This window comes from Danio rerio, chromosome 7, assembly GCF_049306965.1.
Source record: "Danio rerio strain Tuebingen ecotype United States chromosome 7, GRCz12tu, whole genome shotgun sequence".
Taxonomy (NCBI): Eukaryota; Metazoa; Chordata; class Actinopteri; order Cypriniformes; family Danionidae; genus Danio; species Danio rerio.
The window spans coordinates 52,855,176-52,868,248 of record NC_133182.1 but is presented as its reverse complement, the minus strand read 5'-3'; the positions used below and the strand labels follow the sequence as shown (position 1 = coordinate 52,868,248).

The 13,073-nt window shown below is 34.8% G+C and overlaps 1 protein-coding gene across 6 annotated transcripts in view; it reads left to right on the top strand.

Annotated features, from left to right (window-relative positions):
* The window catches only part of col4a6 (collagen, type IV, alpha 6), a 182,218-nt gene that overhangs the window by 77,858 nt on the left and 91,287 nt on the right, over nt 1-13,073 (top strand). For all 6 annotated transcript variants that reach the window (XM_073907321.1, XM_068222723.1, XM_073907322.1 and 3 more), the window contains exon 4: nt 10,230-10,307. In XM_073907321.1, the coding sequence (XP_073763422.1) occupies nt 10,230-10,307 (78 nt within the window). The remainder of the gene's footprint in view (nt 1-10,229; nt 10,308-13,073) is intronic.

Genomic DNA, 13,073 nt, shown 5'->3' with positions numbered 1-13,073 from the left:
GCTACCATGGGGCTAATGATTTGGGAGTGAGTTCATGCACACAACAATAATCCAGGTCATTCGCTTCTGCATACTTGGGTGTGGTTGTCGCTCTTGAAACTGTACATCATGTTTAAGGCCATGAATTGATATTAATGAACCTGACGGATATCATGATTCATCTTCGCCAACAACTGAAGTAGTTTAAATACACTATAAAACCCAAAAAGTTAAGTTAAAAGAAGGTTGCTGGTTCAAGCCTCGGCTGGGTCAGTTGGCATTTCTGTGTAGAGTTTGTATGTTCTCCCCGTGTTCGCGTGGGTTTCCTCTGGGTGCTCTGATTTCCCCTACAAGTTCAAAGATGTGCTGTAGGTGAATTGTGTAAGCTAAATTGACCTTAGCGTATGTGTAAATGAGTGTGTATTGGTTTCTCAGTGATGGGTTGCAGCTGAAGGGCATCTGCTGCGTAAAACATTCTGGAATAGTTGGCGGTTCATTCAGCTGTGGTGACCCCTGATTAATAAATGCACTAAGTAGAAAAGACAATTAATGAATAAATAAACAAAACAATTAAGTTGTTCCAAATAGCATAAAAATTGTGATGTTTTAGCTCATTTTAATTAAGTTGTTTGAACAAGCAGACTCAAGTAATTGTTCGAGTGTAGGTCATTATGAGATTTAATGAGAAAATGTATTGTTTTTATAAATTTTTTTATTTTTCACACAGCAGAACTTACCTAAATACTTTATCCTATAAGGCTAAATAAATCCTTCCAAATCCATAAATCTCAGCTTGACCCGTATGTTAATAGTTCATGTTATTCTACCCAGACATTTCAAGAGTTCACACTTAGATATTGCTTGACAGCTGTAAGCAGGTTTGGCATGCTGTCCCGGGAGAGAACCCTGAGCTCGGAGATAGTTGAGCCCAGGGCTCCCGCCAGGTCCATAGAGCATGTGAGGGGAGTACGAGATCAGGTGGTTCTCGAGAGCTCCCCTTTTTGTAAAGGAGAAAAGGAGGAGAAAGGGGTGGATGGGGGGTTTCTTCGGAAAACGAAGATAAGGGAGTAATGTCTAGCTAGGCTACTTATAGTGGGTTAGGATAGATCTGATTGGCTAACTAATGAGTGTAGATAGGTGGCCAGCTGCTGTCAATTATATCACGTGCTCCTCTCGAAATTAGTTTAAAAACTTCACTTAATTTGGGCTAGGTGCAAAGTCAGTGTAACTAAATTTGCATAAAACAGTGTAATAAAGTTATGAAGACTTGCCCAAACATAAAACCACATGTACAAACACACTTCAAGTGCGTCAGACTGCTTTCAGTTTTTACTTTGGAAGAAAACAGTAGGATAGGAGGCAAGACCCCCATTGGTTTCTGTGGGTAAGTGCGTAAATGGATCCCATCCTCTTGCCTGCAGGGCTGTGCGTGTGTGTGTGTGTGTGTGTGTGTGTGTGGATATGTGTGCTCAGAGATTTCGCCTTAAGTTGCACTCTTTGTCCTGCTTCAAAAAGCTCAATTCATTTCCACTGAACAAGCTGCACAGGAATGTCAAGGTGTGCTTTTGAGAGGGGCTTGTTGCTCCTTGTTGTGGAGGTTTGCTTGACTTACAGGAAAGGGACCTAAACGCACATATGTGGCTTATGTTTTCAGTTCGCCAGGTGGGTTAAGCATCCTGAAAAGCGGGTGACAAAGGAGCCTGATGTCCACAGGGACAGGATCAGCCTTTGTAGAAAAAAAAAGAGAGAGAGAGATTGGATTATCCTTCTCTGCTTTCTGTATTGCCACCTGCTGTCCATCTAGTTCTTGTGTATAAGATAATTATAAGGTACAGTAATTATTTGCTTGCCAGTGTGCCATTAAAGACCCATAAATCTGCACAGATCACTTGCTTTTAAGATTTTGAACCAAACTGTATTAGCCTATAAACATGTTAGTACAATTTGAGAAAATGTATGCTCTTACTGTTATTTTTAATCAAGATACTGTATGAGTAAAACAAATTCACTTCTCTGAATTATATATTGTATTTTATATTAAAACCTATAATAAAATTAAGTATTCTATAAGAACAGTAGAGCTGTTTTAATGAGTGTAATATTTTATTTGTGATTTTATCCGTTTTTGGGTAATACTTTAATGATTAATGTTAGTTAATGTATTTTCTAATCTTGCAAAGCATTTATTAATCATAGTTTAACATTAGCTATGCATTATTGAAATCTAAAGTTGTGCTTGTTAACATTAGTTAATTAAGTTGAATAAATACGTAATAAATATGTTGCTAATTGTTTGTTTGTGTTAGTAAATACATGAACTAATTTACCATTAATTTAAAGTGTTTTTGTAATTTCTTACACATGTTCAATAAACAAGTCAACAAGTAAATATTACCATGATTTACATGACATTAAGGCCCAATCCCAATTCTATCCCTTAGCCCATCCCCTCGTTTTGTGCGTTCACGTCAAGGAGTAGGGGTGTCCCAAGTCCCAAGATTTTTCAGGATTACACTCAAAACCAAGGGGTAAAAAAAATTCTCAGAATACACCAGCCACAGCGGCAAAATCACTGCACCCGGAAGTATGGAGATCCCCAAATTAGTTTTTTTTTGTCATTATTACAAATTTTTACAAGAAATAAGCACATGTTTTAGTTTATTCATAACCGCGTACATGTTTTAACGTGATGCTTTAAAAAAAAGGCTAAAAATATAAACCGCTAAATTTTGCAATCTATAATCATAACTCCTGTATTGTAATCTCACAACATACTGACACTCGATGACACTGGAATACCCTGTCAGAAAAGTCTAGTGGGTCGGAAAGAGCTTTTTACAGTGTCTGCTGTAATGTTAATGTTATTTTGGTGTGTTTACATAGATGAATATGGCCACTGTGTAAATACACAGTATAGTTACAATCTGATTACCATATTAGATCGTTATGATAACATAATATCTGCCATTAGTGATTTCCTGAAGATAAATACTTCAGCAGGAATACTCTGATGGAATAACTAGAGCAGTCGCGATCGTCTGATCTCATATGAAGCATGAGACTGCGATGACATATGATGACATGTGCAGGTGCCGTAGTGCTGTCCCAATTCTTAGGGGTAAATTTTGAAGGGGTAGTAATTTTATTTTTCATTGTATTTCTTTATTCTATGTATTGAATTTAATGCTCATAATTTATGCAGTTATAATTGTACCAATTCAATAGTAAAGTCTGTTGATAAATGTTATTGTTAGTTATATAACGGTTACTGAGGTGGTCACGGTGGCTCAGTGGTTAGCACTGTCACCTCACAGCAAGAAAGTCCCTGGTTCAAGTCCCAGCTGGGTCCCTGGGCGTTTCTATGTGGATTCTGCATGTTCTCCCCGTGTTGGTGTGGGTTTTCTCCTGGTGCTCCGGTTTCCCCCACAGTCCAAACACATACGCTATACAGTAGGTGAATTGGATGAGCTAAATTGGCTGTAGTGTATGTGTGTGAAGGAGTGTGTATGGGTGTTTTCCAGTGCTGGGTTGCAGCTGAAAGGGCATCCTCTGTATAAAACGTATCCTGAATAATTTGGCGGTTCATTCCGCCAGATTTCCATGAATTCCATTCATTTATCCCAGATTAATAAAGGGACTAAGTCGAAGGAAGATAAATGAATGAGTAATGATTATTGATTAAATATTGGTGGTTCTTTCCAGTGTGGTGACCCTTGAGAAAGAAGAAAATATTTCAAAGAAAAGTTGCGGAAGCCAATGTTTAAATATTCATTTTTAGGCAGTACCAGTGGCTCTTTCAGAGGGGATTTGAGAATAACCTCAGTTTCACTCTTGTTTTCAACCCCTAAAAGTCTCTTGTCTTACTCTCACCTTGGTCTTGAAACACTTATATACTCAGGCCTATATTTGGTCAGGATTTGTCTGTGTGTGCTTGATTTTTGCTTCTCTCTCTCTCTCTCTTTCTCTCTCTCTCTCTCTCTCTCTCTCTCTCAGTCTCTACTTGTATCTGAATCTCTCACTGTGTATTTCCTGCCCTGTTTCTGTCAGAGCAAATAGTGGTGAACAAGAGATCTGCAGAAGAGAGGCCAGTTCCAGCTTCCTAACCTACTTTTTTTCTGGTTCCCTTCATTGTACCCCTATTTATTTATCCGTACTCATTCTCTTACTCCCCTTTATAATCCAGTATTAGTGGCTTCAGGCAAAATCTCTGTTAAAAATGTGGTCACAAGTTGGATAAGTCGCATGGCTTTGTGCAGTCATGTGTCGTTCAGAGTGGAGAACGACACATGACTTACACATATGTTCACACGCAAACACACCTGTTGGGTTTTCGTGTTTTACGGGGACTTCCTATAGATGTATGGATTTAAACTGTATATAATGTATATTCTGATGGTTCATTCCACTGTGGTGACCCCTGATGAATAAAGGGACTAAAACCAAAGGAAAATGACCGAATTAATAATGTAAATTCTCCTTGAACCAACAATATCTCTAAACCCACCTCTCACAGATAACTGCAGTTTTACACTTTTAAAATACTTTAATCTAGATGATTTTCCTCCTGGGGAACAAAAAATATCACCACAAAGTCAAAAATGAATGGTATTGCGATACTTGAGGGTACATTTGGTCTCCACAATGTGATGAACAACAGGTTCACATAATCATACAGTACAAACACATGTTGAGTTTTTATTTATGTACATTACCTATAGATGTAATAATTTCTCAGGCTGTATTATTCTGTCCTCTTTACCTCTAACCCATTACCATATAGCAACATGATATTTATGTTAATTTCCCTGCAACTGTTTCTTTAAGACTGACATTCAAATTGTTTCGTTGGAAAGAGAAGACCTTAGTTAACTAGTGATGTGCTTTGGTTGTGGTCACTTGACCTGCAGTGTTTTTCTGTGGCGTGATTTCTGACAGACTGGCGTTTTATTGTGCGTAGTTGCTGAATACAAAAAAAAAAAAAAAAAAAAATCAATATAAACAAAGGATCAAATCATGTCTGATCAACAACAAAAATCTGAGACAGCACCTCCAGTAAGTTATGATGACATGTTCACAAGAAAAGTTTTCATATAATTATTTTTTTCTAAATCAATCAAATGTGTCCCCAAATGGCAACACTGTTCAAAACTGGAATGTGCAATAGTACAATGGGTTAACTAGCTAGTAAGGTCAACTGTGGACTTTTAAGTTGTAACAATAACAACATGAATGCTAGTAATATAATGTTGATTAGTTGTATGTTAATGGCAATCGCACTATGGATAAAATCTAGTTTTATTGGCAATGCTACTTTTGAATAGATATGAATACAGAGAACAATGTTTTAGTGAGGACCACCGTGTTCTATGGTAAGTGAAAGAAGAAAAGGACAGAACTTGCTCTTCCTGCAGATGAAAATGAGGATGAGATGGGTTTTAGTGACCATGAGATTGATGCAGATTGGACATTTGATAAGAGCAATGATGGAAACAGTTCAGGCAAGTTAGCTCAGAGGCATATAAGACAGGCATGTGGTATTTACCTGTAGTATAATATATAAACATTGTTAGCTACTAGCTACATTATTCTGATCCATCTGGATATATGAGACTTGTTACTTATTTGTTATAATATTTATTGAAGAAAATATTTATACCTACTGGATGTTGTATACATGATAATACAATATTGATTGTTTTCAATAATAATATTCATCAAAAAAGAATAGAATAAATGAAAGCTGCTGGAATATCAGTTGTTGGAAAGTATGTTCAAGGTGTAATTTATAAGTTCTGTGTTAAAGCTTATAATACTGCAACACCTATTAACTAATTTCAAACAGCACAATTAGTAATCATCAGCAAGGTTATAAATTTGAGATTTCTAAGTTATATCCACTGTAGGACGATGTTGCCATATGGCAGCATATCATAAAATACCTTAAAAAATTCCCCTTTTTTTAGCACTTCAAGTTAAGAAAAAAAAACAACAGTCAAGTATTTTATTATAGATCTATCTTAATGCATGCAGTAGAGGTATACTAGATAGATAGTATATACTAGTAGATACACTGTAAAATCTTCATAATCATCATTAATATCAGTAAAATAACAATTTTCCATATTTTGTTTTTCATGTTTTTATTAAATGTTTCCCCCAGTTATTTATGTTTTTTATTTGCATTATGGGAACTTGATCTTTCTTCCAACAACTTTTAACCTTGAAAAGTTATAAAAAGTGACTTTCATGAACATTTGTAATAGTTTAAAGTGATATACAGTAATTATTAGCCCCCTGAATTATTAGCTCCCGTTTATTTTTTTCCCTAATTTCTGATTAACGGAGAGAAGATTTTTTAACACATTTCTAAACATAATAGTTTTAATAACTCTAATAACTGATTTATTTTATCTTTGCCATGATGACAGTAAATAATATTTGACTAGATATTTTTCAAGACACTACTATACAGCTTAAAGTGACATTTAAAGGCAGAACTAGGTTAATTAGGTTAACTAGGCAGGTTAAGGTAATTAGGCAAGTTATTGTATAACGATGGCTTGTTCTGTAGACTATCGAAATAAAAATTAGCTTAAAGGGGCTAATAATTTTGTCCCTAAAATGGTGTTTAAAAAAATAATAACTGCTTTTGTTCTAGCCGAAACAAAACAAATAAGACTTTCTCCAGAAGAAAAAATTATCAGACATACTGTGAAAGTTTCCTTGCCTTGTTAAATATAAATTGGGAAATATTCAAATAAAAATCAAAGGGGGGCTATTAATTCTCTCTTCAACTGTATCTGTTTCTTGTGTATTATAGGACATTATAGGTGTTCTGTGTTATGGGACAAAACCTTGTAATAAACTGCCAGTACATTTTCTGTTATTTTACAGACTTTTATATATTATTTCTTATACATTATAATATTTCAAACAGCTAAAATATCAATCAAAGTCATTTTGTTAAACTTGAAGTCTCAACATTTTAAACATCAAAAGTCAATAGAGCAGAGATCAAACTCCCATAATGCAATTCACAACCGTAAATAAAGAGAAAACACGTGTGAATTACAATTCAGAAACTGTTAATTAGCACATATTTCTTATATCTCTGCAGTTCATTCTGGATCATTTATGTGTCAACAATGTGCCCACAATGTCAAACATTACTGATATTTTTATACTTGGAGACATTTGGTCCCCACAATGTAATAAATACCAGGACAAAACCTACGAACGAGCACGCACACACATCACTCTTGTGACTAGTAAATGAGGTCTTGTTATCAGTTTAAGACCTTTGAGGTTTTTTTTTTTTACTCACCGGCCGTCCGAGCACCCCTGACCCTTCAGTCAAGTAGTCACTGTCCAGGAGCCTCATGGGGTCTTCATCCCCTCTTGTCATCCTTTAATCAAAGTGAAATGCTATCCGGTGACCTCTGAACTCCAGCAGGGCCAGGCCACTTAAAAGACCTTTATATGTATGTGCAGCTTTCATTGATCACATTATTCACAGATCTGCAGAATGAAGAGGATTGGATTTCACAGAGCTTATCTTGCAGGATGAGAAAGAGCATGTTGTGAATGGAGAATCTGATGTTTGTGTTATGAGTACATGTAGTGTTTTGCAACAATAAGAAATCCATTGTCATCGCAAGCGATCAACAGCCAGTATGCTTGAAAGTAATATTATTATTAATGTTTGAATTCAGTGGTATGTGGTCAAATCCAAGTTTTGGGTTAAGCTATTATACCTGTTAATGGGGATAAAATAACAGCATTTTTGAGAGCTCAATTGCTGTGAAGTAAGAATAAGATTTTACGTTGTTAAAAACGATGATCACAAAGTCATGATGACTTAAGGCTCGTACACACCGGTACGCTTTTCCTTTGCGTTTATCATCAGCATTTTACGAGACGTTTTTCCGGATTTAAACCGAAGCGATTTTCTCTGAATTCAAGCAAAAGAGTATGCAAAATCACTCCTTGACGTTAGATGGCGCTACACAACTTTAAGCTTTTGACAACTGCTTAAAGAAGAAGAAGAGAGAAATTAACGCTTCTTGTTAAAGTTATTAGCGACTAGAACATGCATGGATGGTTCAAGTAGCAGCTCCAGCTACTTATTGTTTACCAGTGCAATAAGCAGCTCCACGTTCTCATCGCCTCTGGGCATCTTCTTCAATGTGCGCTCGCTTTGACAGTTTTGCGCATCAGTGCCTCCAATTGCTATTTACTGTAACTTCAGCAGCTTTGTGCATGTGAAAAAAAAGGGAAAATCTGATTGGTAGAGAAGGTTTTGACGCAGTGTGTCAAAAAAAAAAAAAAAAAAAAACGAGCATGAGGTGTTTCTTTAAAAATTACGCTTTTACGCCTGGCATTTTGCGCATTGGTGTGCACGATCACATTAGTGCACTTTATTTAGTCACGAGATGTTAAACTTCCATGGAAAACGCGAGCAAAAATTGCCACGGTGTGCACGTGCCTTTACTGTATGTTTATGACAAGTATGTTTAATTTACATGAACTTATTTTAACAGGTTGATCAGGTATCAACATAATTTTTTTAAGTTATACAGATTTTAACTTGGTTTAAAGTGAGTTTAATTTATATAAGTTGAAATTACTTTTTGATAAATTTTTCGATTCAACATTTTTAACAGTGTAGAACAGAAAAAAGTAAGGATTTTTGATATTGCGATATTTTTTCTGCAATATACATTGCGATATAGATACAATTTCACCAGATGAATTAAACAGTCATATTTGGAAACAATGCATTAATTGTCAATCGATTGGCATGATTTTGTTGGGGAACAAATCATGCATGCAATGTAATTTGCTAATATAAGAGTGAAATAAACAGTGCTTAATGGTTTTCAGGGTATAGTCAAATCGTATTCAGGTACAGAAATAAAAAAATTAAAAAGCTAAACTCTAAAAAAACACTGGAAAAACTTTACTTAATAAGTACAATACAATTATTTTCTAATAAATATGGTGTCTGAATGCTCTTAGCGGTTAAAAACATGGGCATTCCCATCTCAATTTTGCAGATCCTGCGATTTGACTATTGCGGATGTGCACAGTGCAATTTTGAGGCTGAACCCATATATCAGCTTTACCATCACAGGAATAAAAAACTGCATTTTAAAATTCGACTGCACATCAAATATTGCATTTTAAGCTATTTTATTTAAAAATGTATTAATGTATATTTCATTTTAATATTAGAGTGAGTCACAAGCAAAGAAATTGGCTTAAATTGCCCCAAAATGATTTTGAATTTAATAATGACCTAGATCCTGATATGTGTGATTTAGCCTTAGAGTAATTTTCTTTTCTTTTTTATTATTGTTGTTATTTTAAATCAGAACAAGTTACAAGTTTTCTTTTTAATAAATGGAAACAAAAAAACAAAGAAAAAATAAATACTTAAGTATGGAAAGAAATTTGTACTTGAACTTAGAAATGCAGTAAACAGAAAAATCAAACGTTTTATTTTAATATATTAATAAATTAATTTATTAAAAAATATATTATTTTTATGATTAAACCCTTGTAAAATTTTGAACGTCACTAAGCTGAAAACACCACTGCTGACAGGTCAAGTTAACAATACTGTATGTACAGTATTAAGTATGTTCAGGAATCTGAAAGAAGAAAAGCAGCAATGAAGAGATATGCAACTAGGAAGGGTGGGACAAGCATGCTCAGGAATGTGATCTCAGCATGGAGAAAGGGCACAAAAGAGCTCCCATCTATCACTGTATGTGCTCTATAGTAGCTTTAGCAATTGGATGTATAGGGTATCTTACCATCTTGAAAGGAATGACCTCCAGTCTTTTCCTCTTGTTTGTGAGGTAGATGTATTGCCGTGCTGTACCAAAGGCTAAAATACAAAGCAATTTTCGTCTGTTGTTTCTCTGTAAGATCAAATACCACTTTCTGCTGTCCAGGTGATCTTCACTCACCCTTAGGGAAACAAATGTGTCACAAACTATACAACGGCTTGTTGTTTTGTTACATACATTCACAAATATGCAAAACAAGCAAAAGGTGCTTATTAAATTTCATTGCTGTTTTTAAAAGAAACAGATGATGCTCTTCATGATGTCATCTCTGTGAAATATATTAATGCTGTTTTTTTAGGGTGTCAGCCATATGAGAGTGTGCTTGAGTTTTCATTGATGTATGACTCTGACCTACAGGATTTAATCTGGTCTCTCTGTGTGTGTGTTTGTCTGCAGGGGTCAACACTCCAGGAGCCGTGTGCAGGCCGGGACTGCAGTGGACCGTGCCCGTGTTTTCCCTTAAAGGGTGGCAGGGTGAGTGATGAGGAACTCTGTTTGCCAATGTTAAGACTGTTCATAACACTCACTTGACCTTATCCAGTACATCATGCATCACTGTTAACTGCACTTTCACTTTCAGAGTTGGAAACACCTGCATGTGTACTTCCACACAGACTCACACACACACACACACACACACACACACACACACACACACACACACACACACACACAAAACATTTGACAAAATGTTGTGCTCTGAAAAAAGATCAAAATGGCAATACTCTCTTTTGAAAACTTGAACAAAAGTTATCACACTTTTATAGAACAAAACAAATATTAACATTTTAGGGAAACTCACTCCTAATATACCCAGTCAATCTAAAGAAACTACAGGTTTTCAAGTGCTCTCTTTAGTTTTTAATAGCTGTATACACTTACAGTTTTTTCAATTGTTTTGCCACATATTTTATCACCTTGGTGTCAATTTTCAAAACTCTAGACACAAAATTCACAACCATTGCCAAAATGGCACATTTTTGCAAAAACTCTTAACTCTTTGATTTAAATGCTTGGATTCAATACACATTAGTCAAAGATAATTGGTAACACTTTACAATAAGGTTCATTAGTTAATGCATTTACTAACATGAACTAATCATGAACAACACATGTACAGCATTTATTAATCATAATTGAACATTTACTAATGCATTATTAACATCCAAGTCCATCCTTGTTAACATTAGTTAATGGACCATGAGTTAACATGAACTAACAATGAACAACTCTATTTTCATTAGCTAACGTTAACAAACATTAACATATACAGTAGTAGATGTATTGTTCATTGTTTGTTCATGTTAGTAAATGCATTAATTAACATTAACTAATGAACCTTTTTGTAAAGTGTGACCAGATAATTTGTTCATTGAATTAAAATCACCTCTTTATTATAATACAATTAAACATAAAAAAAAAAATCGATCCCACTTCAAAGCGCTCAACATAATAAATACTCTTCAGGCATAGCTACAGGGTATGGAAACTGATGTATTATTTTACACGTTTAGATGATGAACATTTCAGGATAGATCAAATGACATCAGTTACCACAGAAAATTACCCAACAGGACTACATTATCTATAGATTTCATCCTTATTGCATATTTATGGTTCTATGTAACACATTTACAGACAATGTTTTTATATTTGACATTACTGTGTGCAAGAAAGTCCAAACACAGCATAACAGCAGACCAATGTCAGGCCTGGATTCACATTGACCAAAGGTTCTTTCCAAGATGTTTGGCTGAAAACACCACTGTGATGCAGAGGAGAACCTGTGGCCAAATCCATAAGACCAGATCTTAAAATAAAAAATCTGATATATGAAAATATATGCAAATTACATAAATGTGACATACAAGTTCCCCTTCGAGGATACCTCAGCCTTGTTCTCACTGTGCTTATATTGTCAAATTAACTGCTATGAGAATCAGCTGTGCAAGCTGACGCTGCCAACTCATTGGCATTTCATTGGCCTGTTTACATACTCTTTCAGATGATTGGCATTTTGAACGAAATCCCCATAGTGGAAGTTTTTCCACATAGCATTTTCCCCCCTCCTCGGGGAAAGAGGGTTACTTTAGTAACCGGAGCGTTATAAGGATTTCACATTTATAAAAAATGTCAAAATATTGCAAAAATCTGCTTTTTTTTGCAACCATTAAAATTACAAATATGTACAGTGCATCCATAGAGTATTTATAGCGCTTCACTTTTTCCACATTTTTTTAATGTGGCAGCCTTATTCCAAAATGGATAAAATATAATTTGTTTCCTTAAAGTTCTACATAATACCCCATAATGGCATTGTGAAAATTTATTTTATTTAAATTTTTGCAAATTTATTAAAAATAAAAAGCCTGAAAAATCACATTTTAACTGGTTAAATATCCTCGCAGAAAGGATTAATTAAATATGAAAACATTATAACAGAGAAACACTCTGAAATATGTGCTGTTTTGGATCTCATGCGATGAATGAAACTTATCACGCACACGCTCATATCTTTTTATTTCTGAATCACGAAAGGCAAACATTATTTTATTGGATTATTATTGCAACCTCATTGGCACAGTAGATACAGTAAAAACTGCTATTTCATGAACAAACACAAAGTCAAGATAGTCTGTTCACACACACCTGTGCAGGTCGCAAGGCCACTGTACTGTTGATCACTATTTGATCATGGCATGTAAACAGTCTGATCACAATGGAAATAAAATGCCATTGTGGTTTTGACCATTGAAGTTTTTGACTAAAATGCCTGTTTTTATAAAGTACACCTGCACAGTATATTAAAAAGGCATTTTTTAAAAGGCACTATTTTGGTTTTATGATATCTCTAAATCAATTTTCACTTGAATAACTCAGGATTATTCATTATTTTAGACTGTTCGAGAGTGCAACTGCATACATTTTTTTTTAACAAATTACAAGCATAAATACATTAGAACAAATGCTTAATTTAACTGTCTCAAATGTTTGTTTGTTTGTTTGTTTGTTTTTTTCAATTATATGTAGGTACGGTACAATAATGTAGAGCAACACTGTGTGGTCTTCACCATATGAATTAAATGCAATTCATTTTGGTCAAATCTACAATAGGAGAGAATTTGGATGTGTCAAAAATGTTTCTTGACAAAAATGTTATTATTCTTATAAAACAACTTAAAGTTATTTGCGTCATGCATATTTTCATGTCATTTTGAAAATGCATGCGTCTCCACGTTT